The 27583-nt window shown below is 36.6% G+C and overlaps 2 protein-coding genes across 2 annotated transcripts in view; both read left to right on the top strand.

Annotated features, from left to right (window-relative positions):
- The first annotated feature begins 13401 nt into the window (after window positions 1–13401).
- Window positions 13402–19442, top strand: LOC145777361 (uncharacterized). Its single transcript, XM_082588731.1, has 7 exons — window positions 13402–13558; window positions 13924–14155; window positions 15185–15350; window positions 15870–16082; window positions 16283–16549; window positions 16992–17120; window positions 17758–19442. The coding sequence occupies exons 1-7, from the start codon at window positions 13462–13464 to the stop codon at window positions 17773–17775; spliced, it is 1122 nt and encodes a 373-aa protein (XP_082444857.1). The 5' UTR covers window positions 13402–13461; the 3' UTR covers window positions 17776–19442.
- A 7939-nt stretch (window positions 19443–27381) lies between these two features.
- The window catches only part of LOC145771333 (somatostatin receptor type 2-like), a 30883-nt gene continuing 30681 nt past the window's right edge, over window positions 27382–27583 (top strand). The window contains exon 1 of the mRNA XM_082583085.1: window positions 27382–27494. Coding sequence (XP_082439211.1) covers window positions 27419–27494 — 76 coding nt within the window. The 5' untranslated portion in view covers window positions 27382–27418. The remainder of the gene's footprint in view (window positions 27495–27583) is intronic.

Raw genomic sequence — 27583 nt, 5'->3', positions numbered from 1 at the left:
CATTGTTTTGTATCAAGCCGGAGTCGGCCTATTTTTTAACGATTTCCGACTCCGGACACGCCAGATCCTTCTGACTCCGACTCCACATCTCTTTTTAATATCCAGAGCTGTGGAGTCGAGTAATAATGATATCAAACAATGGTGAAGTCAGTATCTGAAAACATTATTACTAGGGCCCGCAAAAGTCAATTTTTTTAAGGACCTCGTCTGTCCACGAATCCAAGAATAAAGTTGTTTTCAGCACCTAGGGGGCTGTTTCTAAGAAGTTTATAGGTCAAAATAAAGTCAAAATTTTCAATAAAGTCAAAATTTGTCAAATTATGGCTTTTGAGAAACTTTTTGTGTTTCTTGAGAGTAATTTTGTCAAAATCTTTGTGGAAGCATTGTAAATGAGTAACATTCGTAACACCGACACCATTAAACCATATTAACCCATAAAAGCAGGAAATATGCCACAATGCCCACGGATCAGCAGTACCTTTTATTGCAAATTGCCAATTGTTTATTCATTGTTACGTATTCATAATTTTTATAAAACACTCCCTCTTCACAAACGTAGTCTTTTCGAAAATCAACAGTTTGGATTTTAGGAATAGCATACTGATACTCTATAAAACAAAAATGCCTAAGTAAGCTAAATCGTCTTCAGCAAAAGTTAGACATATTTGTGAAGATCTTCCTATCGCCGAAAAACACGACGCACTTTTTATAATCCATAAAAACCTTGACTTTTCGACAAAATATTACGTTTGGATCTGAAATTGACAAAATATTATGTTTGGGTAACTGGTATCAATTCATGGAAGAACTGTGGCCTCTACAAATAAGCAATTTCGTTAGGTAAAAATAAAGTCAAAATTTGATAAAAATAAAGTCAAAAAAAATTTTTTAGGTCAAAATAAAAATGGCCCTAATAAATTTGGCGAAGCGCAAGCCTTTGCACTTTAAAACTGTTTCTATGTGAGACCTAGCTCGTACATTTTTCTAGGATTCTTAGATTGAGTATAAATTATCCTTAGATAAGCAAATTCAAATTAGGTATCATGGATTGCCGCTCGAAAAAACTTATGAACATATCTCACAGAAGATTTTGAAAATATGTTGCAAAATACAGAAATCGGTAAACTTTAAAAATGGTAAAGAATATTACATTTGTCCTGACCTCAACAAGAACTAAAAATTCTTGCTAGAGATAGAATTGAAATGATATTCTTTACTTTTTTAGCTTGGTTGAAGATTGTTAAAGGTAGGTAGGCTACACCCGATCCTCATTTTTCTGGTATAGGCTACGTAGACATATGGTCATTGTTTTAACATAGATCTGACACATGTCTACGTCATTAAACAATATATTGCTTGTTTGGTTGAAACATTCTATTGCAAATGAAACTGGGTATTCTGACTTCTCATCATATGTGGTTATCTTGCGACGTGTTATCTAAGTCTTGGCAAGACGATCTATCCCATGACGATCACACAACAAAGCCCACCTACACTGTGCATAAAAAAACTGTTGAAAGCGTAGACAAAAATCCCATTCTTTGCATCTGTTTTTGCAATATTCCGATGAACTGCATCCAAATGTCTACAAAGAAGCGGTGTGGCCAAATGACAACAATTCAACGTTCTTCGATCAATAGAACTTGGTTTGTTCTACAATAGCCCAATCGATGAGCACTCTGCTATGTAAACAAGAAAAAGGCGAGGTCTTCAATCTTGGAATGTGGAGTTCAAAAGTAACTTTTAAAGATTTCAAATTTTATAGTTTAACATAGGGGTGTGTAAACCTTGCCCCGCGAGCTTAAACTTTTTGGCCAGCGGAAAGGTCCAGATTTAAAATAATGTGTGGCCGGCTAAACGATTTTCTTGTTTCAAGTTTGCAACGTTTAGTAAACTCTATTGTTTGTGTGGCAACTTCAACCAGTGTGAAATTAGGCTAGCTAGGCTTGAGGTAGGTGCTAAGGTGCGTGATCATGCGTTGCTTGTACATTCGTTACAATATAAGTTTAGTTAAAAATAAATATTTTCCAGTAAGCCCAAGTACCAGCACTAGACAATATAGGCTATTGTTCCTTTCAAGGATACAGGCTAGATTTGACAGTGCAGATAGTATGTTGCCGCACTTTTGCCTACGTTGAGATTGAGTCTGCTTATAGTAGCACATGTATTTTGCTGTCATTTTTTGAAACACAGTTGTGGCCTGCGGGCCAAGCTGGTTATGTTTGTTTGACCCAACAGTATTGCTAGTTTGCATACCCCTGATTATCACGTTATTCCCACAATAGCACAAAGTTCATCCTTGGCTGGCCAACTTTGGTTTTGTTTGCTGTAAATGAAATTCTTATTTTCAACGATTTGTTCTGTTGAGCCGAATCAATCTGATTTTGAAGTATGTTTTATTTGACACGAGGAATGCATTGATTAAAACCATTCATTGAAACCATTGATTTCACACACAGTAGGACAGCATTCAATATGTCCTTGAGACAAAGACATTCCAACAGAAGAAGAGATGCTTTTTGCTTCGCTGCACACCAGCCATATTTACTAGACTATTAGCCCTACGTGCAATTGGATTTAAAAAAGAAAAATCCGGAAGCAAAACGCATGCCACACTTGGAGTTGGATAAGTCTATTATTCAAAGACTTCACAATTGAGTTGTTTTATTTTTATTTTTCAATAAGTTGAAACAAGTTTCCATTGCTTCACATATGGCAGTGCTTTTTAAAGAAGTTTCCGAATCAAAACCGTAGGAATCATATCATTTGCACGCCCTCTTATGGCTGAAAAGTTCAATGGGTGATTGGCAGGCGAGACCTCAGCAATAACATGTAAAGCATGCCACCGGTGATGATGGAAAATTCGGACGGCTTTGTCTATTCGTGGTTGGGATACGCGATTCTTCATACTTGGAGACGGTCTCATGCACAGTGAGCCTCCACGCATCGCTATCTTCTGCAAGGTTAATCCAATATCGAGTGTCTAAGTTGCATAATTTCAGTGATTTTAAAGGGCACCAACATTGTTTTGCACATTTTATGGTCCGATACACTGTTGTTTCGTTTAAGACCAACACTTTGCATTTGATTAAATTTATGCAATTAAAACTAGATTTCTTCAAAAGTTAGAGTTGTAAGAAAATTAACTTTTAAATCATTTTTTTCATTTCCACAAAAAGATTTTAATAATTTGTTTTTTCACGATGCTTTGTACTATAATCTTGTAGCCTATCGTGTTCTTGAGTGAGGTTTTGAGTGAGTGAGTGAGTGAGGTAATCTTGTATAATCTTGTATCGATGCTTTGTACTATAATCTTGTATCGTGTTCTTGAGTGAGGTTTTACTCAATGCCAGAATCACTTGTGCGCAGCAGCGTTGACAAGGGGATCCAGGGGGTACTTTTAGACCCAGGCCGGAGTGATTTTCCCGTAGCCTCCCCAAACAGCCTCGGAACTTGAAGAAACCACTATAATTATATTCATCGATATAGTGCGTTTTTTTGGAACTCTCTTTTGGAACTTTTGTGATTTGGGATCCGAAGATCTCATTGGTACCTGGCCCAAATTATCCTCTTAACGGCCCTGCTTGTAGGCCTATATTTAAGCGCATTAAAACTTGCAAAACCTATTTTTACTTGGAATGGGGGTATTAACATTATTTCAAGTAAATTTCTATCAAGTTCTAAGACCGCTATTAGGCTACATGAATGGCCGCAGGTTGGGTGATCGGTTCAATTCCGTACCGTAGTTCCAGTCTGAGTTAAACTTCTTCGCAAAACAAGGTGAGCCTACACCATTCTTTTGAACAAAAAGTACATGACAGTGACAGAAATTAGATTCGCATAAGCAGTTATTAGCTTTCACAAAGAATTAGTAGGCTACTGTTACTAAAGCGAAATAAGGCAATAAAGCAGTAAGTGTCTGCCCCGATAGCTCAGTTGGTTAGCGCGTGACTTCTGGAACGAAGAAGCTTCAAGATCAAGCGGCGCTAGTTCGACTCTCGGGGTGTGCACGTAAGCAACGCACCTGCTCCCCATTCAGCGGCATCTAATGGATGGAATAATTCCCCGGCAACAACATTTGAACAATCGGAAACTTCACTCTGTCAATCTCGGTGACCGGGCTTGCGTCAGTGATTCAAAGCCTGTACATTACAAGTAGGCTATGTGAAACTGCCAGGATTAAGCTCTGCAAGGAGCTTTCCCAGTACGAGGATAAAGATTCAATCAATCAGTAAGCCTACGATTCAAAGATTTATTCAGTCTATAAAAATTTCCAAGACAATGTTTCTCGCATTTGCAGTTGTAAAGTGGAAAATAATATTATCAAATGTTTATCCTTTTTTTCATAATAATAATAATGTTATGGCTTCTTTATTGTCGCTGTACAACTGCGATAGCAACTTTAAGCGATACTTTAAACGTTAGCAAGTAGCCTATGTGAACATTGATACAAATATGCTGGACATCCCAAGGTTGCAGTAGGTACAAAAGAAGCCAGAAACACACCAGATGATCATGTTGTTTTTTATGGAAGCTTTGCTTTATTTACATAATTCTCAGTAAGTTTGCACATGCATCAAGGTTTAATCGCATTACGCTATGAGGCTGCAAAATGCTTCGTAAAGTTTAATCTTCACATGCATATATTGGATTATGCTACTGCACTCAAAGGATAAATAATACTCAAGAACGTCTTGAATGAAGGTATGCTTTTAGTGAAAATGTTTTTACAGGAACACAGTAGGCTACTACGATTGATCGTGAATGAAAAAATCTGTATCCTAATGCTGGCTGTTTTTGTTTGCATCGTGGACTGACAGTGAAATTAAAGAATGAAAAATAGGAAGTGTGCTATCTTGTTGCACTTATTGTGTGGATGCTATTTCTCGCGTCCACAATACGTGATTTCCTTGATTTATCGATATTAGGTTGCATGTGATTTTTGCTTAATTTTAGAACCGATTAAGTAGGCTAAGCCCATTGGGATGAACACAAAACAGTTCTAGTAGTTCGGCTAGTTAGTTTTCGTTAAGCAAATTCATATGGCAAATTTCGCTTTCAGCCATAAAAGATGTCTTCAGGGGGTATTGGGCTAGTCTTGTAATTTATTGATCAAAACAAATACACAAGTGTACAATAGCCTACCAATGTTTCTCGGCAATCGAGTGTAACAAGAATTCATCATCATGTTTTTTTATTTTTTTATTTCCGACCATCAAAGCACAAAAACAATATCACTTGCCATAACATAGCATGAGACTGGAAAAACTTAGAAGTGACAAAATGAAAACGTTAAAGCGTGCTCGAGGAGAGAAATGATTCACTTACGCAAGGATTTTGCACGGTCCTAACAACTCAACATTTTGACATTGATAGAGTATTACGCCCTAGAGACTGGGACTTGAACCCGTTCATAAGTATTACAGCTCTTATTTTGAATGGGATGTAATAATTACAGAAAGGTTATTTTGCGCATGTCTCTTTTTAAAAATATAATTTCAACATGAACAATGAAGATTTCATTATATTGCACTCTTAGGCCTACAATTTCGTAATACTTTGTCACGATTTCTTTCTATCTCTTACCAGGAAAAAGACTTGGAAAGGTTCAATGACGTAGTTTAATGGGTCAAACCGAAAAGCAGTCAATTAAATGTCGAATAATTCTACTAGCGAAATGATAATCTGACTTCTTGAAGAACTTTAACGAACGGCTTCTCAAATAACTCTAATTTCTGCATCAACTACCAATCCACAACTCATAGCACAACTCTCATAACCAACTCAATAATAATTATCATAATAATAATCTCAGAATAATCATTACACAAACTACACCACTATTTATAGTTGGCTGTTCAGTCCAGTAACTTCGAGAAGGTTACATCATAAAGAACCATCGTTCGGTCACGTAGCATTTAAATGTAAACAACAGAAGTCTCTAGAAGGTCACGTAGGGAAAATGATTCCAGAAAACACGTTACATAATACAGATTTCGTCATCAGAGGTTACTTCAGGTCATAACCGATAATAACACATCGCACCAGAATTCTACTACCAAAACAACACATTCGGAGCAATTTCCCCCTTTTCCATATTGGCAGCTTATTTATAAATCTACTGATTCATATCATTGACTGATATGAACGTAGGCACGTCAGTGCTTGTGACATATTACCATAAAAAACGTAATCAGCTTACCCGAATCACGATTTATGAAAGAAACTGGTACTTTACTTGGATGATGACGAAATGCAATCAAACTTTCTTTTTTTATGGTATTTCCAAAACGGAAACAATCCTCTCACTTCAAACTAGTTATTGTTATCGGGCAGGAGCTAAATTGACGAAAAGAGTTACAGTATGTGTCGATTTTGCTCAACTAGCAAAATTATTTTTTTTCACATCGATTTTGATAGCATTGCTAGTAAACGAAGGGCCCAAGATCAGGTGCTTCTTGTAAGAAAATAGCTGAGTAGTGGCAGTAGGCTACCTGCTAAAACCTGTTTATAGCTTGAAACTTCTCACGGTTGCTGCCAATACTTGATAAATTTTTCTTGAAGCTTGATACACTATCAATAAGTTCTTTTTATTGTTGTTTGTTGTGATGGCAAACAATCTCTTTATTTTTCACGAGGCGTATCTGAATTGCAATATTGCTTCAACGAACAACTGGTTCTGAGGAAGGATTTTTCTACAACAGAATCCAAAGAAAGAACTGTGTTTTAAAATCTTGGTCCAGAATTGATAAAGGTTTCTTAAAGAGCAGTCGATTCGTGTTTAGGCTAATAAAGCTATTTGGACGGTGACAAGTTAAAAGTTTACCAACGTTTCACCTCTAATGATATCTTTTTCTTTTGCTCGCACGAATTGAAATAAACAGAAGTTTTAGAATATTAGATGACAAAACGACATGTAGGCTACATGTAGTTACATTATAGAACGAAGCAGTAGCCTACAGTAGGTATGCAGTATGGAACGAAGTCTTGGCATCCAAACCTTTGCTTCTAGCAAACCAATAAATAGTAACATAAACTTATAGGTATCAAAGTGCTCAACTTTGCCAAAGCTGGGGTTTTATAAAGCTAGGGCTTTTTACAGTCGTCTTTTTAACCGTTTGACTAAGACTGTAAGTTAGGGCTACCATATGTTCTCTTTTAAGAGGATTTGTCCTCTTTTTTGAAGAAAAATGAATTGTCCTCCGAGGACACCCAAAAATGCTCAAATGTCTTCTTTTTTACATTTTCAGTTTTCTTGCTCATATTTTCAACAGGATTTCATTGTTATGTGACTTTTTTGCAATTTCCAACCATTTCAGTAGGCTACGAATGCAACATGTTGATTTGTAGAATTTTCGAAAAAACATTGGGGTACTAACAGTGGCGTACGCAGGATTTTCTCAAGGGGGGGGCCATTAACGGTAGCGTAGCCAGGAAATTTGGAAGGGTGGGTTTGACGACCGGCGGGCGAAGCCCGACGGTGTTTTCGCCTCAGACGACACCCAGCGGTGGGGGTCTGGGGGGCCTCCCCCAGAAAATTTTGAAAAATTACTTTGAATTTGGTGCATTCTGAGAGTATTTTCAACAAAAATGTGGGTATGAATATTCCTGTAAAATGGTGGTGTCAGGTGGCATAGCAAAAGGATAAGATCATGTTTTCTTCGGCTTTTTTCGGAAATAAACCTAAGTCTCTACGTTTTCTTGTTGCTAATTCCTGGCTGAGATGTTTGAATGTTTGGTATTGGCAAAACTCGCTCTTTTAATTCAGTTTTGTTTACAATTAGGCAAGTTTTTTTTAGACAGAAAGCATCATTCCCAAGCATAAAGAAACTGAAAGCATCATTCTCAATATCGTGACGTCACACAACATCTTAAGGGGGGGGGGCCATGGCCCAATGGGCCCCCCCCCTGCGTACGCTAGTGGGTACTAAGTTATTTGATCTGTTGTAGTAAACAATCTTAGACGGTCATTGAAACAAACTACATTGCTTTGCGATTGTCATAGGTAGCCAAATGGCGGTCAGTGATGAGTGCGAGCGAACTGCAAATCCACATGTAAAGGAATTGCTTCATTTGAGGAGATCTGATTAACAAATTTATGAAAAAGAAAAATTGGGACAAACTAAAAAAAAATTGAAAAAATCAAAAAAATGAGTAAATCACAAAGAAATAAAAAAATAAAAAACGCAAAAACTTGCAAAAGAGTTTGACGTGTTTACATTTTAAGGTTCTTACTTTTACAATAAATTATTGTTTTATCCAGATCTATTTTATATTGATTCAGCGCTTGTAAACGTTGCTGATTACCAACTTAATAGTTTGGCTAGTTTGTCAAGTGAAGCAAATCGAAACAATAATCCAATCTGCACTATGCATAACATATAACCTATTTCAAAATAAATCGTGGCATGGATAGTAGGGTGGGCCGTTTTTGACTTTTTTTCGAAATTCAAAAACGGCTAGTCATAAAAAGTGGCACATGCATGAAAAAATTACGTGTGCAAAATTTCATCAGTTTGAGGGTGCATCTTCTGCCCCCGCAGGGGGGTCAAACTTTCAATTTTTTGAAAAAAAAAGGAAAACTTCACTTTCCATTTTAACATAACTTTTTTTTATAATTTTTCTACTGGCTAGTTATAAATTGTAAGTGGGATGTTATCAGAACTTTCCTATGTAAAGGCATGTTCGAAGCTTAAGGTTTACTGCCCCCGCATCGACGACCAAAGTGCTGAATGTTCACCAATTTGAGATGCTATTTTGTCATTGCTCAATAAACAAACTTGTCGCAAAAGGGCGAGATGGTGTTAACGCTGTACGCTTATTTATGTTCTGTCCATTAACTTTGCAGGATGATACGAATGAGGTACGAACATCAGTACATATTTATGATAAAGAGTTACAAAAAAAATGAATAACCTTTTGAAGTCAAATTCTGGAGGTGGGCCTGAATATTCTGCAAAATTTGGACCAAATGAAAGAATCTGCAAAGTAAAAATATTTGAAATCGGTTGTTGTAGCCAAAGTGTCCCAATTTTCTGCAATGTATTTGTCCGCAGGAAAATCGTGTCCCTGTTACAGAACAACAGTTCCTTCTTGATCAAAGAACAACTCGCATAATGGTGATTGATAAACATGATAAATCGGCCACAAAATCTAATTTTAAATGTTTTCTGAGGAGAGTCGCAAGATCAGAACAATTCCGTTCTTTACGTGAAGAACCAGGAGCAGGCACAAGTAGCGTTTTGGTTAAAACACCTTTAACTTCTTATTCAAGCTCAGAAACTTTGTCATCCAATGAAGAACGCTGCGAAGATATTGATTATCAACCCAGTTTTGCCTCGGAAAACCACAGAAAAAGCAAGGTTACTTCCAGTTTAGTAGTATTTGCTGAATCATGCGATCGTACTGGTATTTCAGATAGGTCTGCAGCACTTATTGCTTCATCATTTCTACAAGATGTGGGAGTTGTAACGGATAGCGAATCTCAATCAGTCATAGATAAAAGCAAAGTGAGAAGAGCGAGAAAAGAAATGAGGTTTACAACTCAAATGGAAAGTAGGCTAGGCCTATCATGTGCATAAATTTGCAAAGCATATATTTTGATGGCCGAAAAGATTAAACCATCAAACAAAATAAAATTGCTGGGCGAGCTCGAAAACATTTCGCAGTTGAAGAACACATTACTTTACTTGAGGAGCCAAGTTATCATTTCATCGGTCATTTTACTGCAGCCAACTGATCTAATGTGTCATAGCTACCGCGATTCTTGAATATCTTGGATCCAATAAAATTAGCTACGATAATGTAATGGCAATTGGATGCGATGGAACCGCAATAAACACAGGTCAAAAAGGCGTCGTGATAAAGCTCCTGGAAGATCATTTCCAAAGCCACTTCAATGGTTAATATGCCTACTCCATAGTAATGAGTTGCCTCTTAGGCATCTTATAAAAGATATGGCAAGACCTGATAGCTTTACTGGGCTCATTATAAAGCAGCTAGCCACAGTCACACAACTAGATGTTGTAAAATATAAAGCAGTTCCTGCACCAGAGATTGAAATTGATGAAAATGACCTCAGCACTGACCAAAAATATCTTCTACACATGCACAGAGCAGTGAAAATTGTAGATATATCAATTCATTTCGCATATAGGAGTCCAGGTATGATAAACCACTCAAGATGGTTGAACACAGCCAATAGAATTCTACGTTTATATGTTGCATCTAACGCGTCAGCTGTATTGGTGGAATGTGTGGACTATAGGCTATTATGAATGTTTATATTCCAGTATGGTTTGCCATTATAAAGGAAAGCAATTTCACTAATGGCCAAAAACATTTCTTTAAAAGTCTACACTCTGCTCAGAAGCTATCGAATAAACCCCCAATATCCTCAACAAAGTAATATACAGGAATGCGTTTTATGCCCATTCTGAAAACATTTGTAAATGTTTGTAAATGACAAATTTGTGTAAACAACATCATGATAACAATTCACGTGGAACTGTACAGTGCATTCCATTTACGGAACCTGCAGATCAGATTGCTTTTATTCTGAAGTAAATTATAGGTTGCGTTTTATAGCTGCAACTGATCAAACGTAGGCTACTATTGCTTTTAGTTTAAGCAAGACTACGTCTTATCGTTTGTCAGTTCGTATCATCCTGCAAAGTTAATGGACAGAACATAAATGAGCGTACAGCGTTAACACCATCTCGCCCTTTTGCGGCAAGTTTGTTTATTGAGCAATGACAAAATAGCATCTCAAATTGGTGAAAATTCAGCATTTTGGTCGTCGACGCGGGGGCAGTAAACCTTAAGCTTCGAACATGCCTTTACATAGGAAAGTTCTGATAACATCCCACTTACAATTTATAACTAGCCAGTAGAAAAATTATAAAAAAAATTATGTTAAAACGGAAAGTGAAATTTTCCTTTTTTTTTCAAAAAATCGAAAGTTTGACCCCCCTGCGGGGGCAGAAGATGCACCCCCAAACTGATGAAATTTTGCACACGTAATTTTTTCATACATGTGCCACTTTTTATGACTAGCCGTTTTTGAATTTCGAAAAAAAGTCAAAAACGGCCCACCCTAATGGATAGTTGGATACTTAGGCTACAACTTATGTGGGTGCAAATGTAGAATAAATTTTATCTGTGATGCAGCCACAATGGTGCAAGGAATGAATTAGCCTTTTAGTTGAGTCTGTCCTTAGCATCTCATTAACAGCTGTATACAACTTCAATTATTATATTTAGTGCAAGTAATTTCATGATTTCGTTAAAACTGACCCTTTTTGTCTGAAAAAAGTTAAGGCATGGCTACCTACAGATAGCCTACTGCCTGCCTCACATTTTTATTGCTTTATCACATCACATTTTTATTTTGTTACACAAGTCTAACAAATCGGCTTACGAAAAACAAATTTGTCTGTTTTTTGCTGTAGCTTAACTTTTGCTGCATATGTCTATATAATTATCCAAAAAAAAATGTAAAAAGTTCTTCATACGTAACATTCTACTTGTATTTTACTCGCTGGCGAAACGTGTCCTCTTTTTAGGCAATGAAAATATGGTAGGCCTATGTAAGTGTAACGGTGTAAGGATATATAATCTGATCGTAATAGCCTACATGTGTTTTTCACACAAATGTTTGATAGTTGTCGAAAGAAACATGTTAATTAAAACTTCGAACTTTGATATTCAAGATCTACCTATGGAAAAGTCAAGTTGAACAAGGAAATTTAGGCCTACTAAGCTTCAGCAACTTGGATGCTGCACTCGGAGATGCTAAGTTTGAGGGTACAAATCAAGCATCAACTCATCTAAATGTCCTGAAAGCAAACTTCATGAAATACTGTCCTGATATAATGAACACCTACAAATTCAATTTGTTTTAAAGTTCAACTCCACTGCCAAGTAGATTAAGACTCCGAAGAACTGGAATTCGAGGTTATCTTTCTATTCATTTAGGCTACTTGTCTCATTGTTCTGGTCCACATATCTTTGTGAAGCTTAATTTTCTACGCCAGTTGCTACTAAGACCAAGGACAGGCTGAGAGCTGTAGGCTAGACTTAAACTACGTTGTGTAATTTCTGGAGTTAAACCTCTCACTAAAATATAGATGCTGAGAAGCAATTTCAAGTACGGTATCTTACTATCATGTACGTAGCCTAATCAATAAATACACAAAAACAAAACTGCCTTTAGTGTTAGCCTACGCTTTTTCAAAATTGTGAAAAGAAGTGCAAAGCATGTAATCGTTGCTAAAGGCGGCGTGTCTGAGAAAAGGTTAAGAACCACTGGCAGGGCCGTTGAGAGAATGTTTTTGGCCTTATACCAATGAGGTTCTTGAGCCCCACATTAAGACATTGGTAAGAAAAACACACTGTAGCCTATCTAAAGAATACGCTGTGGTTTCTTTATGTTCCTGGACACCTTAACAAGATTCTGGACCCTTAAAATCACCCACCCCAGGCCCTGGTCCAAAAGTTTCCCCTGGACCCCCTTGTCAACGCTACTGGCCACTGGTATAGAATGATGCAGAAAATTCTAGTTGCCACCAGCATATTCAACAAAACTTTCTGGATAGTTTTTAAACCTTTGTTGTTTATTGTTGAATCAGACAGCATAAGCTCTGTGTTAAAATCATGGCTGGTTTGCAATTTAGTCTAAGATTGTCATTTCAAAAGTACCTAAATCCAAAATTTCTGAATTAAGTTCCCAAATTTGAGACAGGTTTAATTGTTTTTACAACGAAAAGTTTTACGTATCTTGAAATCTGTGACATTCAAAAGCGGACTTCGGAACTTTTTAGGGGCCTTTAACCTTTCCAATGGGCCCAGGAACTTGAAGAAGTCTTCCCTTAATCTGTGGATATAACGCATTTTTCTTAGAATTGTCTTGAGTTGGAGCCCAAAGATCGCATTGGTCCTGTTCACAACATTAATTGTACATTCAGATCAGTATGACAGTTGATCAGATAGTCAGATATTAACTGTTATCCAATCTGAAAAAGAAAATTCATTTTGTAACTGCAGATAACTGACCATGTGTCACTAACGGAAATTGCTGAAATTTAACATTACACAAATTGGCAAGTTTTTGAATAATGTTAGAGTGCACGTTTAGTTAGGTTTAGGGCTATGAGTTGTGGAGTTTAGATCGCAGTGTTTGCTTTTCCAAATTCACACTTAGCGACAGTGAATTCTCACAAAAGAGAAGGACATTAAAATACTGACATTGCGTTTACGATGAAGAGCCCATACTTTCAATTGCAAGCTTATTCTGTCCAACGACCAGAGTTAATTTTTCAGATAGCTGAAAGTAGCCTACTATATAGGCTACCGGTACAAGGTAAAAACTTAACATAGCATTTCTTTTTTTATTTTAGCTTCTATTTTTGTTAAGTAATCTGATGATCGTTGTTAAAGTGCTTATAAAAAACAGCTGCAAGCATGGCAGATTATAGTGAAGATGGTTATGATTTGACTATTTATAACCCAATAGATTTTGTGTCGGATTTGGAGGGCAACGTTATCATTGTTAATGTAGGTAAGTACGAAAGGTGAAAAATGAGTGAAACCTGAATGGAATCATAAAGTTTATTTTTTACAGTGTTTTTATTACTCTACAACGGTTAAAATGCTTTGGTAACTTCTTGGTGGTCATTTATGCACTGATGTAGCTGCACCATTATACAGAGCACAAGGAAGTTTGTCATAGAATCCGACAAAACGTTAAAAATAAAGTTTATCAACGCTTTCGATACTTGTGTGGTCGTTTGGGCGAAAGAAGTAGAAGAACTGCAAAAAGTTTAAAACTACATTCCAGCAGTGGACAGCTTGAATTAACAAATTACAAAATGTCGAGACGTTACTTTGTTAAAACTCTATAACTGCATTTAACGCTTTTTACAGGTGAGTCCGATGACTACGATGTCAACTCCACCACGTTTCCTTCTTTGAAATCTACTGATTTCCCTGCCAACGATGCCACTACAGGACTTATAGATCAACCAGTGGAGCAAAATATTTCATGGGGAAAAGTTGCTCCTTCTTTTATCCTGTGCTTTGCTGGCATAGTCGGTTGCTTGATTGCAATGGTACACGTTCTTCGACTCAAAAAATCTTTTACCACAACATCACATTGGTAAGTCAGATCTATGTTACAAGGAACTGTTCATAAACAGTTTTCTTCTTTTTTTGTCTTCCCATTTGACGTTAAACTTGGCATATCCCAAGCAGCCACTTTATTAGGCCAGATATTTACCAGTTCGGGTACGAATCTGACCAAATCCTTACCAGATCTGGGCCAGATAAAGTAGCTGTCTGGGAAGTTACCGATTTAAAGAACTCAATGTGACGATATGGGACATGACCTTTGCAAGGGCAATACACAATGTGCGGATAAGTCCTAACTAAACTGTATTTTTCAATATTTCAACAATCACTGCAGGCTACAATGGCTTGGTTGATTACTGGAACATTTATTCTCGGACTAACAAAGTGTTTTTGGAAAATGAATCATGGATGTTTACATGCTTGTAAAACACGTCTGGGTGGATGAGATAGCAAAAAATAACTCAACTAGGCAAGTTGATTGGAAAACAGCCTCTGCCAGTGGAAACCAGTCAACACACAAAATGAAAATCGCTATCTATGAAAAGATTTTCTTGATGCTTTTAGGACTATTTTGAGATTAGTTCTTTATTATTTGAAATGAAGAGACACACAATTTGAAGGCAAATAAAACAAAAATCCAAACAAGAGAGTTTTCTGTCGAAATGAAAAGAATTTAGTTTTGTTTCGAAAACAATTTTAACCGTTTTATTCGCCAAGTAGGTTATCATAAAGTATATGATTACATTTTTTAAAGTCATATCGTCTTCTTTCAATTGTGCCTTTTTTTTCAAACGCGTTATGGTATTTCGGAATGAAGCCAAAATAAATTGTTCACTGAGAAACTTATGTTCGCAACATGCATCCAAATTTTAAAATCCTACCTGCACTCTGTTTTTCTATGAAACGGCCAAAGGTAGATGGTAGGCTTCTTCCATATACCCATGTGGCTGTAAAATAAGCATAGGCCTATTTGTGTTAGCCTGAATGAATTTTAATATTTGCATTTTTTGCATTTGAAAATAATGATCAACTTATTTTAAAATATTTTCTCTTCTAGGTTTCTTTTCCACGTGTTCGCATCCAATTGCATTTTGTCGTTGTCATTGGTACTTTTTCTGTCTGAAGAAGTTGTCATGGACAATATTTATGTGACCAGCAATTTATGTATTGCAAGAAACGCTGTCTTATTCATGAGCTTTTTCAGCTCAGCAATTTTTCTAACAGTAAGCAAAGTTTATTCTTTTAATTTTAATAGCGTAAACTTAAGACTACTATAAAAGACACATTAAGATTAGTTTTTGTAGTCAGTGCTCAAAATGGTAAGCTACCCATAAATAGCCATGAGTAGGCAAAAGGGTATGTTGCCACTTGCCACAGGTCGCTGTGAGTCGCTTATTTTTAAAATGGGATCCTACAAGAGTATGGATGCTTGGAAATGTTTGACGCGTACATCTGCAGGTTATGTGCAGAAAAACATAACATTGACAAATGCATAGCCTACGTTCTTTCTGCATTGGAACATTGCTCCACCATTTCATAGCACTGTGTACCCACCGAACATAAAGCTTGATCAACCAAAAGCTATTTTCTTTTCTTCTGACAATCAGAAAAGGACTTCGCTTAATGTCCCCCCACAAAAAAAAATTAAATTCCAAAACATGTCATAAATTATTACAGCCAAAATTTACGTTGGAGTTGATTAGAAACATAAGATTAAAGTTACATTCACTAATTTATTACAGTTCATCAGCATCGATCGATTCCTGGCGCATGCTCAGATTTCATCACCACGAATCAAGTTCCTGCAATCTCAGATATTCATTTACACTTGTACTGGTCTTGCTTGGGTCGTTTCTATTATACTCAGCATTCCTATAGCGCAGTATGAAGTTTCTACCACTTGGGCCACGATATTTTTGTCCTACTTCTCTACCATCTACTTCATTGCTGTTTTGGTAAGATAGTAAAGCATAGTAAAAGTACTGTGTGTGTAGGCTAGCCGCTAGCGGACGGCAGTGTATGTAATCACTTAGCCAACATTTTATTTGAGGCAGATCAACGTAAGTCAATTAAAATACAATGTTATAAGACTTTTTCACGTCCATCCGTTGTATGAGTAAATTAAACGTGACTAGTTTTTTTAAATTTTTGCTAGCTTTCATGCTCATTCTGCGGGATTGCTTTGCGAGCAAGCCTTAAAAAGAACCCTTCGGCTGTCCAGAATTCTGACCTGCACACTGTATCTGAAGATGTGCAGGAAAGCAATTCAATTAAATGGGTTGAAGAAAGCAAAGAAAAAACAGATGAGAGAAGTTTGACATTGACAAGCGCACTGATGATAGCTTATTTTTTCGTTTCGTGGATCCTGCTCTTTTCAGTTTATCTGAGGAACAGTCAAGCCTCCAGAGAATCTTTATTCATGGTATGATGATAGCCATAATACTAAATTGTAGGCTATATAGAGAAATAGGTTCACTGGAATACAAAGCATTTTGTATTTTGCAGTAAACCATTTCCTTTACTAATTACTTGATGCAATTGAATGGAGAGACAAACAAACTAACTACCGGGTGTAAGCCTGGAATGACAAAAAAAAAAATTGGCAAAGTTTCAAACAAATCTGAAAGTTAGTTGTTTGAAGAGGTACTGCTATTGCAATTTTAGGCAATGCGGATGCAATTGTATAAACAACGAGAAAGCTCCCTACACTAATTTAAGGATGATTTAAATTAGACCCTCCTTGTTTCTGCATGCAGAAATCATAACCAGTTGTAGCCTAAAACAACTATTCACTCCAAAATTTAACAAAAGTTACTTTTAACGTTGCGTGATTTACTGGTTGATCACACTGTAATTTGGTTTAGAACTGCATAAAAAGCGATGAAATATCAACAACTCATTTCATTGGAGAGCTTTTGGTGTACGTGAACGCGGTGGTCAATCCTTATATACATATTGTTAATACCATGTCTGCAAAACCCCGTGTTACTGAGGTAAGTAGAAATACTAACGTTACAATGCAATTGGACGCAATACACTAACATTACATAGAAAAGATGTAACTTATAAGAGCGAAGACGTGCGAGAAACTTTGACATTTATAGCAATTGTTATGATGTTTGTTAGCTCATTCTTAATATATTTTTTCGATTTCATTTTAGTAATTTTTGTGCAATAAAGTGCATACCTTTTGCCGGAAACTAATTGAAATCTATAGCTTACTGCGCCCAAGCATAGGCTAGTGTTCGTATTGGTAGCAAACCAAAACAAAAATTAAATTGTTAAAGTTTGGGTAAGGACGAGAGTACCTCTAGAAATTTCCTTATTTGGTGAAGTTTCAATGGAAATAAAAAAAGAGTGTTACCTTCCACATTGAAATAGAAAAACACTCTACTACCACCTTTGCGATTTAAATAGCAGTATAAAAGTGTAGCTTGTTGAATAATGGCCATGAAGATGATGAAGTAAACACAAACATATGTTGGAAGCTCTTTCTGGTTTAAGCTACATCTCTTTTTGCTAAGAATATCCAAAGCGTTTTCAATGTTAATTTTTAAATAGTGATTTTTATACGATAAATTGGGTTAATACGATAAATTGGGTTAAAACTAATCTCAACGATGCTTTTAGAGTGACAGTGTTGCATGAAGAAGAACAAGTTTGAAATCAGCAGCGGCAGAAGTTGGATCAATTGTGTATTGGACTGAACTGTGTTGAAAACATTAACATAAAACTTGTAACCTCCCAGACAGCAAAATCCGTCGTTTTACATTGATTTGACATCTGCAGACGTTGAATCGATGTAGAAATGACGGATTTTGTTGTCTGGGCTACTGTTGTCAGTGACGGATCTATAAAAACAATATTGTATTTTTGGAGGGTACCAAAGTTACGACAAAGAAAAAAATTCTAAGAGAGAATGGAAAAAGCAAAGTTGAGGTTCTCGGAATTAAAAAAGTTTTGTTGGGTGTCTCTGGGGCTTGACTCTAGAAACACACGCATGGTGTGTTCTATGCCGCTCAGAAGATTGAATACAATGCAGTTGCGCGAGAGAGAAAAGTTTGCAAAATCGGAGAAAATTTGCATGTTTTTTCAATTTCTTTTGGCAAATGACCAATTTCCCGCCTGGACTCGCTACTGATTGTTGCTATCATGTTTTTCCCATTGACTTATGTCTATTTTAATAATGTGTGCATTTGGTTGAATGATTAATTATTACTAATATTCTCATTTCTTCAGTAATATTTTTCTTTCAAATGCTTGCAAATTCATTTTTTTGCTTATCGAAGAACTTCAATATCGAGGCAATTTGTAGGCTACGGTTTGTCGGAAGAAGACCATTTCTGAAAATTATCATAATGACCCACTACAGTACTTTTTTCGGATTATATGCTTTTTGAACAAAAGAGAATAGACTGCTAAAGTTTATTGCATACTTTTACAAACAAATTTAAGTAGCCTGGTTTTTCTTAATTTTGTTGTCTTCCATCAATTTTAGACTGAAATGAAATTTCCACATTGGCAGATTACTGATAAAAGCAATTGAGTGCATAGACCGCTATAAAATCAACAATTTTGAATTTAAAAATATTGGAATTTTCTTTTGCTTAAACACTAGCTGCTGAGTACTGATTGTCTTCATCATTAGGCCTTTCCTGTTCGGAGATTAGCTGTCATTTACTCTCACAGTTTTCATTCTATCATTTTCACATGGCTTCCTCTGACCTTTCTGAAAGTTGATCCTGTGGTTGAGTTGAGAAAAAGATTTTTTCGTGCTATCTGATAGGCAATTATTGTATAACAAACAACATCAGGAAAATATAGGAAGCACTGAAAACTTGAAAAATCGGAAAATTGTTTTTAAGAAGCTGTATAGAATTAAATTACAGTAAACTAAAATAATTTTATTACACCATATTTTGAATTGGTTATGGTTGTGGTCATTTGAAATAGATTTCATATCACTTTTATCTTCAAACTGATTAACTTTAACCGTTTTTTACCATTGCGTTGCGATATCTTTCTGTTTCTGTGCTGTCAAATAAGACGTATATAAAGTAGGCCACAAGGAAATGCTAGCCAGTTGCAAGAAGGAAAATATGGCATTCAGTAGATTTTACATAAACGACTTAAGCTGCTGTTTATTTTTTTATTTTTGTTGTTGACATGTTGATGCAATGCCCAATACACGACCAAGAGGTGATTATTTTTAGGACTGTCGTCTTTTTTATTAACTCTTTTACTAACGTGTGTTTTGATTTTTGTTATCTGTAAAAAATCGTGAAAAACTATAATAAAAAGTTAACAGTCAGTGACTATTGTGCAGTTTGTGATATGTGAATATGTGAACGTCACAGCTGCAGTATGTAGTTGCAAAGCAAAGTAGTAGGCTACTAAATTAAGGTCAAAGTTTAACCTGAGATATTCTTCAGTCTTGGAAGGCTAGAACTAAGCAATGAAAGTTGTGCTCTATATCTGCGCAAACTAACAACCATATCTAGAATGAATTATTTTAATGAAATAATTTTATTTCTCTACCGTGCGTAACCAAAAAGAGCAAGTAGCCTATTTTTCTTGTTAGGATAGGAGCACATCGTGGCGTGTTGTTACAGTGGCGTGTCACAACACGATTTGTATGTGATAACCCAATCGTATAACTACAAGTTTTTAGTGGGAGGCTTAGTCTTCAGTTCTCTTTCGTACAAGCGTTAAAAATTAGGAAATTTGTCACTGTAGCAGAAATTATGAGGAGTGACATTGAATTTTAGGAGACATAAGGTTTTCTAATTAAACTCAAAAATTGTCTGGCAAACATAGGATTATAACAGACTGACCAGGAAAGATACCGTTCGTGAACTGTAAGCTTGTTCTTTTCGTCATACCAAGTACATAAGACCTGCAGTAGAAATGTACACACGTGGTTGTTGAAACCAAACATTTTGTTTGGTAAATGATCAAACAACACGTCAGTACAACTGAGAAAGGCTTTTTTACAAACTCCCCATCACTAAATGGTTTTCCATGTTTAGCAATGACCTCTGCGATTCGATTCTCTGCATCGTCCTTGAAGGATTTCTTGTGCTTCGTTTCAAAATGTCGTTTTATGCTTGATGTTTGGCAAAAGACGTTTTGATAATACAATCCACACTCGGCTCAGTCTTCTCGAGAAACGAATCCAAAATCTGTCGTCCAAGATTCTTGAAATGATCTGACATCTAATTTACGTCTCTTGGGATACGCCATTAAACCTAATTTCATAAGTTAAATTCTGTAAATATACCCTAGCCCTGCTGAAAAAAACGAACACTACAGATCAAACTAGAAATGTGTGCAACCATTTAGTTAGCGCTAGTGTTGGTGAAAAAATAATAATGTTGGTGATGCAATGATAACGGTAATGATGCAATGGTTGCACTTTCTTAAGATGATATAATGTGCGCATCAAATCATTTGGCGTGCAATGAAAAATCATTTCGCGTGCTACAATGCCAGGGAATGCCGACCCCTGTAACAATCGAACTCCTTGCTTCCAACAAGCGGCTAAAAATTACTAAAAGAAGCTTTCGTTTATCGGCGCTGTTTTGCAAAAATGAGCTTCAAAGCTACATTTGAACCGAAAAGCAGTTAAGAAAACACAATTTGAACAGAAATTGAAAAAGACAAAAACTTTTTACTAAGATACGGGCCTGTGGCGACTGTGACAATTCAGATCTTATTCAAACACGAACTTCTACGTCCCGTGAAAAAAATAAGGTTAAAGCTGCGTAAGCATGATTAACATACTTTCTTTTAACATTTTAAACTTTTTTTTAATGCACGAAAAACCTTATTTCAAGATAGTTCAGTTAAAAAATCTATTTAAATTATTTTAAGTGCACTCTACTAGATACAGTGAAATAGAAGCTTGAGCAAAGGTCTGAAGGAGATCTAAATTACCTCTTTAGTTGCGTGGAAGAGACGTGAAAACATCTGCGCGACGTTAAAAAAAACGTGGTTCCTTTGCTGTTGTGTGCCGTTGCTTCGGTATTTGCACTGTAGGCTACTATATGTTGCGCAGTGGACGCAGAGTGAAAGGTGGGATCATATTATTACAAGCCTTCCTTTTCCCAACTCGTGCAACCGAGTAGCTTGACAGCACATGGATATAATGAACTGGCAACCTGCATAAAGACGGGCTATTTATCAAAACTTTCATCATGTCATGCAAAAAAGCATATGCAGATTTTTGTCAGTGCGTGGGACAGCTCAGACTTGCCAAATGTATGTCATGTGTAGGCCATGCAGTCCAAGGTATTGCTCATGCAAGATATTTTGCACACGTCGTTACTATGCAGTAAAAAAGGAAGTTATTACTGTAAGTAAACATGCCTGAAAAGCTAAAAAACCTAATGAAAAAAAAACTCTCCTAATTAGTTGTTGCTGTATACAGAAGTGTAATTCGAAAGCAGGAACGTTAACTGCACCTTACCCAGGGATATCTAGAACAACGGGATTGCTGACTCTGTTTTGAAGTGGACAATAGGAGGGTTACTGCATCATTATTGCACAAACTAAAATGTGGATTTCTCAACATACAACCCATTTCTTGTTTTTAAAATGATGCTTGAAGATGAAATAATTTAAAAAAAGCAAAAAAAATTTTGAAAATGTGGCCGTTTTTTTCCCAAACCGCCACCAAGTGGTGAAAAATACACAAATTTTAAACACAAATATTTTTAATACCACTTACTGGATTTGAATCAAATTTGAACAGAATGTTTATAAGTATCAAGACTGAAGCTCTATAGAAGGAAATGAAGATATTTTGAGAAAATAAAAAGGTATTCGAATTATTGCATTTTTTCAAAAATTTTTGATCCTCAGACATGAAACAAATGGGTACCGACAGCATCATGGACAAAATTTCCAAAATTCTTTGACCAGAGGCTTTGCATGTTTACTCTGTCTGATAGTGCTGACAATTGAATGAGGCTGTTCACCAGACATTAAATTAAATGATATGAGATGTTCTACTGGTGCAAATTAAGCTAAACTATCACAAGACGTATACAGTGACAATCTGCTTTTATTCCGACGTTTCGTCAATCAGACACGACTGACTTTTTCATGGGGCTAGACCAGGTAGTGACTACCTGTCTAGCATGGCAAAACACAGGACATATTGCTGAAAACAACTAAACATGCAAAATGAAAATTCAACTTCAGGACAAAAACTTATCGCGCGCAAAGTTTGAAATAAGTTAGAAAAAAGGAGGGACTTAATTGTTAACGATCAACAAGAAACTTAAATAACAACAAGATAGGAGAGTGAACGGCATGAGTCATGAATCGAGTTTTGTACGCACTACTGCACAGTTTTACAATCAGCATGAAACCAATTTAAACAAAACGTCAAATAAGCACTTACAATAGTTTTGTAGATAGCGGGAAAAGAGATGCCATCATTGCGATTCATTACATGAGGCTTTTGATTGATGAACCAACTTTCAGAAAACATTCGCTTTTTATAATCACTTTCAACTTTTAGAATTTTAGAATTGCTCCAAGTTATTTCATGATCTGAAGTTATGGCATGCATGCAAGGAGCAGAATGTTCAGTGCGTTGATATTTGAAAGCTCTTTTGTGTTCATTAATGCGAAATTTGAGATCTCGTTTTGTTTGGCCAACATAAATTAAATTGCAATCATCACAAGAAACTTGGTACACTAAACCTGAGATTTCGCTTTGTTTCAAGGGGTCTTTTAAAGACGGCAAAAATTTACTTATTGTTAAGAAAGGTTTCAAAGCGACTTTTACACCAATTTCATTTAAGATGCGCCGAATTTTTTCAGAAACTCCCTTAACATAAGGTAAAGAAACAAAAGACTTATACTGGGTAGATGGGGGTACTAAACTTTTAGGTTGTCGTTGGCAAGCATGCTTTCTTGGAAATCCATTGAGGCGCAAAGTATTGTGTAATGCTTTGTTCTGCCGTGAACGTTCATACGGATCTGCGACATGTGTGTCAATGCGGTCATACAAAGTTTTAGCTACAGTAAGTTTTTGATGTTTGGGATGGTGTGAATTAAAATTTAAATATCTGTCAGTGTGTGTGGGTTTTTTGAAAATTGTAGTGGTCAACGTGTTTGTGGCATTGTGACGAATAACTGAGAGGTCTAAAAATGATATGGAGTTGTTTTTTTCATGTTCTGTTGTGAATTGAATTGAAGAAGATATGCTATTCAAATGTTGATGAAATTGGTTGACCGCAGACTTTTTTATAATGCAAAAAGTGTCATCTACATATCTCACCCAAAGTTGCGGTGGTGTATGGAATGAAGTGATGGCAGTGCGCTCAATGTATTCCATGAAAATGTTAGCCACGACCGGGGAAATGCAAGAACCCATCGGCGTACCATAAATTTGACGATAAAGAACGTTATTATAACAAAATACAGTAGACTCAAAACACAATTTCAAAGCTTCTGTGACGTCATTGATAGAAAGTTTAGTGCGTTCGTGTAAAGCAGGGGCGGGCAACTTCTCCAGTCGGCGGGCCAGATATGGGAAAATGAAGTACTTGGCGGGCCGGATTCACGAATTGCTACTTTAATCGCGTATTTATCTACTTAGACAAGAAATAAATCGTATGTAATGTAAACTTGAAGTTTAAAGCATAGAGATCAAAAACAGTATTTAATGAATATATCAACAATTAGCGTAATGTTCTTCAATAGCTGCTGAAGTTAGTGAGACATCTGTGGTCGATTTCGGTAACACTTTCACTGCAAAGCAAACATAAGGCCTACTGCTTACGTTTCTTGGCAAAATCCATAGGAAAATATTTATTGTAAATTCATAATCTACTTTTAACTGAAAACAAAGAATCTAAAAACACAAAGAACTGAAAAATAGCTAACAGTCATTATTGTTTGCATACGTTCCCCGTTTAATTATTACACTACTTAGCCAAATTTCACTTTGATTTATTTTTCCGGCTTGAGGCGAGGTTTGAGACCGAATGAGATTCTTACAAGAGACAAAAAAAAAGGATGGAGGGCCCGTTTATGACGTAACATAATATGCTTGTCACTTGACTAAAAACCGAAAACAAAGAGTCAAAGAACACAAACAACTAAAGAATAACTAACAGTCAGTATTATTTGACGTAGTAAGCAAGTAGTGGGTGATTGCGGCAGAGTGTGGCCGCGGGCCACATTATCATGTAAAGAGAGGGAACTGTCTGCGGGCCGCTCAAAATCCCGTCGCGGGCCGGATGCGGCCCGCGGGCCGTATGTTGCCCGTCCCTGGTGTAAAGACTTATCTTGCGAAAGTAATTGAGGGATAATCTGCAAACATTCTTTGAGAGGAACGTAAGTAAATAAGCTCACAACGTCAAAAGAAACAAAGCAATTATTGCAATCAACAGAGGTGTTTTTGATTAATTGTACAAACTCAGATGAATTTTTTACAGTGTATTTTTGGTTCAACAATGGCGATAAAATATCAATTAAAAATTTCGATAAATTATAAGTAGGCGAACCGATGAAGGAAACGATAGGTCGAAGAGGGGTGTGGTTTTTATGAATTTTGGGCAATCCATAGATTTTCGGAGTTACACTCTTATTACACTTCAGACGATGATAAACTGCCATGGTGATTTTTCGTTGAGTTGCAAATCGCCAAACTAATTTGTTTACTGATTTTTCAATAGATGCAATAGGATTAGGTCTACGTCTTAAAATGTAATATATAGTATTGTCATTTAAAAGTTCAGAGAGTTTGTTATGATACTCAGAACTGTCCATAATTACCGTTGCGTTCCCTTTATCGGCTTTCATTATTTTGATAGAGCTGTCAGATTTCAGTTCTTTTAAAGCTGTCATTTCTTCTGGAAGAAGGTTAGGTGGTGGGGGTCTTGCCGTATTCAGAATTTGAGTAATCTTTGATCTGGCCATTGCAACACCAGCTGCGTCATTTACTCCTCTGTATCCTTTTTACAGGTAGTCACTACCTGGTCTAGCCCCATGAAGAAGTCAGTCGTGTCTGATTGACGAAACGTCGGAATAAAAGCAGATTGTCACTGTATACATCTTGTGATAGTTTAGCTTAATTTGCACCAGTAGAACATCTCACTGTCTGATAGTGTTAAAAATTTGAAAGCGATTGGCAAATAAGTGAAAGAGATATTTGGGATTAAATTTTGATACTTGGTCAAAAATCACATTTTACGAAAAACAACAATAAACATTTTCAACACCTTAAAGCCGCCTTTATCATAATTAGAGCCTTTTTTTGCCTCTGCTTGGGTTTGTACTTTTTTCTTAAGTGCTTTTAATGTCTTTCTCCTGGCCTTGGATGTGTCAAAGCTTCTTTTTCTTGATTTGTCAAGTCAAAATTTATTGAGTATTTGGCAGATTTCTGAATATGCAGATTTTGCCACTGTCTTGTTTTCCTAATTCTTTTTGCTGAAGTAGAAGGTTGGCAAAAAGAGTTTTGATCTTCTGTTGTTGGATGGCTTTCTGGTGTTACAGGAAAGGTTACACTTGCGTTACAGTAACAGTTCATCCTGAGTTCATCAAGTCTACCACATTTCTCTTAGTGCAACGCTCAGAATTCAAGGTGGATACCACTAAACCTGGCAGGTTTACATTTCTCTATATAAAATGGATTTGTTACCTGACTCATCATTAATACATCCTCTCCGGTAGCCGTCCACTCACCCAAACACTCAGCAGGCACACCATACTTACATGGAAAATACCTACCAGGGAGGCGAGGGACTTACTCTGACCGAAGAGACTCACCTCGGTAGATGATAATATGTTGGTATATAAAAAAGGTTATTGGCTGCCTCAAGCTTACCTACCTGTCTCAACTTTCCTCTTGCTGATGTTGAAGCAGACTAGGAGGTGGGAGTCAAACTTGAGAGCTAGCATGTTTAGTAGGCCAAAGTTTTTATTTTTTGATGATTTGTGTGTGTGTGGGTGTCTTCTTGGTGCTCGTTTGTTGAGAGGGCACAGGCATGTGAGACAAGGGAGAGTGACGTCTAAAGATTTCTCGCTGCAGTCACTCTTTCGGGATCAGCCCGTTTTGGATGAGTGAGAACGTCAAGCTAAAGATGACACCCTTGGCTGTCTAAACTTTTTCAAAGATTAAACAGCCAAGGGTGTTCTACAGTACAACCGTACTGAGCTAGTGAGACCCATCGCTGCAATCAGTCATCCCTACCATCAAGGACGGCTGAGAGGGGCGGTTGAGAAATAGTCTCGACTGGTTCTTCTTTCTTCTGACCGTAGTAGGCAGTTTAGAAGGAAGGGAAATGTCAGATGACAAAGGAATGTTATGTTTTTTGTTTTTGTCATGGTCACCCACAGGACTTGGATAATGGACCCTTTTGTGTTCCATATGTATGTGTTGCTAATATCCAGAGGTAGGCCTATTTTCTTATGGATGATGGCATGCTTGGCGACGTACATCATGATTAAAAGTATTGAGTTATGTTTTGTCTGCAGGGGAATTGATTGTATAGGATCATGTCCTTTGTTATTTTGAGGTTCGAGGCTAGCGTAGAAGCTACACCGTTATAGTTAGCGAATCGCAATTGCTCACTGTACTAGTGAGTATTCAGCCTTGTGTTGATAGCCAGGAAGAACGTTCCCTTTTTCACAACTTGAGGTCTTGTTTGATTTCTTATACATATGTTCTGTTCATTGATTGTTTTCATTGCTAAAGTAAATGTGCGAATGTCTTCGCCGCAAAAAAAACTGAAAATAATTAACTGTTAATGGCACAACAAAAAAATCCCGCAATCTCTCTATGACTGTCATGTGCCCATGATATCTAAAGTCATGCCATTGATTGAGTTTCGCTTTTAGCAGCATGATCGTTGCTTACTTCACAATGTAGATTTTAACGACCAGGCTAAAACAGGTCGTTAAAATCTACATTGTGAAATATCTAAAGTCATCAGTGTGCCATTTGGCTGGTGATAATTAGGCTACGTAACGTCTGGCTGGTGAGCAAAGTTGGTGTATTGCAACAATGTTGCTTATATCTAACATTGCTCTCTGTCTTGTTCCCAATAACAATTTCCCATGTAGTTAAATCTGATGTCAGGTCAAACTAGAAAAAAGAAACAAAATAAATTTTGTGTGAAACATTAAAACAACAACATTTAATCAGGAAGTGATACACTGGTACCTCGTGATGTGATTTTCCCAGGCATTTATATAGTGCAGATGTTGTTCGTTTGCTTTATTTGTTCACGTTGATTTTGTGAATTACAACTCTAAACGAAGGGAGGTCGCCATGGCTAGTACATCGCACGTTCTTTTTGCATTCAGTCTGTTGGGAACTGCTACACCACGAAAAATTTTCGACTCAGGTAAGTTTGCTTCCTCACATGGTATACTGAATGAAAGATCTAATTAAATTACAGTGTCATTGGAGTAAACCGGTTAAAGCGTTTGGTGT

The sequence above is a fragment of the Aplidium turbinatum genome, chromosome 1 (genome assembly GCF_918807975.1).
Source record: "Aplidium turbinatum chromosome 1, kaAplTurb1.1, whole genome shotgun sequence".
Classification (NCBI taxonomy): domain Eukaryota; kingdom Metazoa; phylum Chordata; class Ascidiacea; order Aplousobranchia; family Polyclinidae; genus Aplidium; species Aplidium turbinatum.
Note: the sequence above shows the minus strand (reverse complement) of the source record. Positions and strands in the feature narration are given on the sequence as shown.

Bases quoted from the DNA above. Each gene is read 5' to 3' on its own strand.
- LOC145777361 (XM_082588731.1), top strand. From the start codon at position 13,462: ATGGCAGATTATAGTGAAGATGGTTATGATTTGACTATTTATAACCCA. The intron at 14,156-15,184 runs GTAAGTCAGATC...TTTCTCTTCTAG, and splicing joins TTTACCACAACATCACATTG to GTTTCTTTTCCACGTGTTCG. The intron at 16,083-16,282 runs GTAAGATAGTAA...AATTTTTGCTAG, and splicing joins TCTACTTCATTGCTGTTTTG to CTTTCATGCTCATTCTGCGG.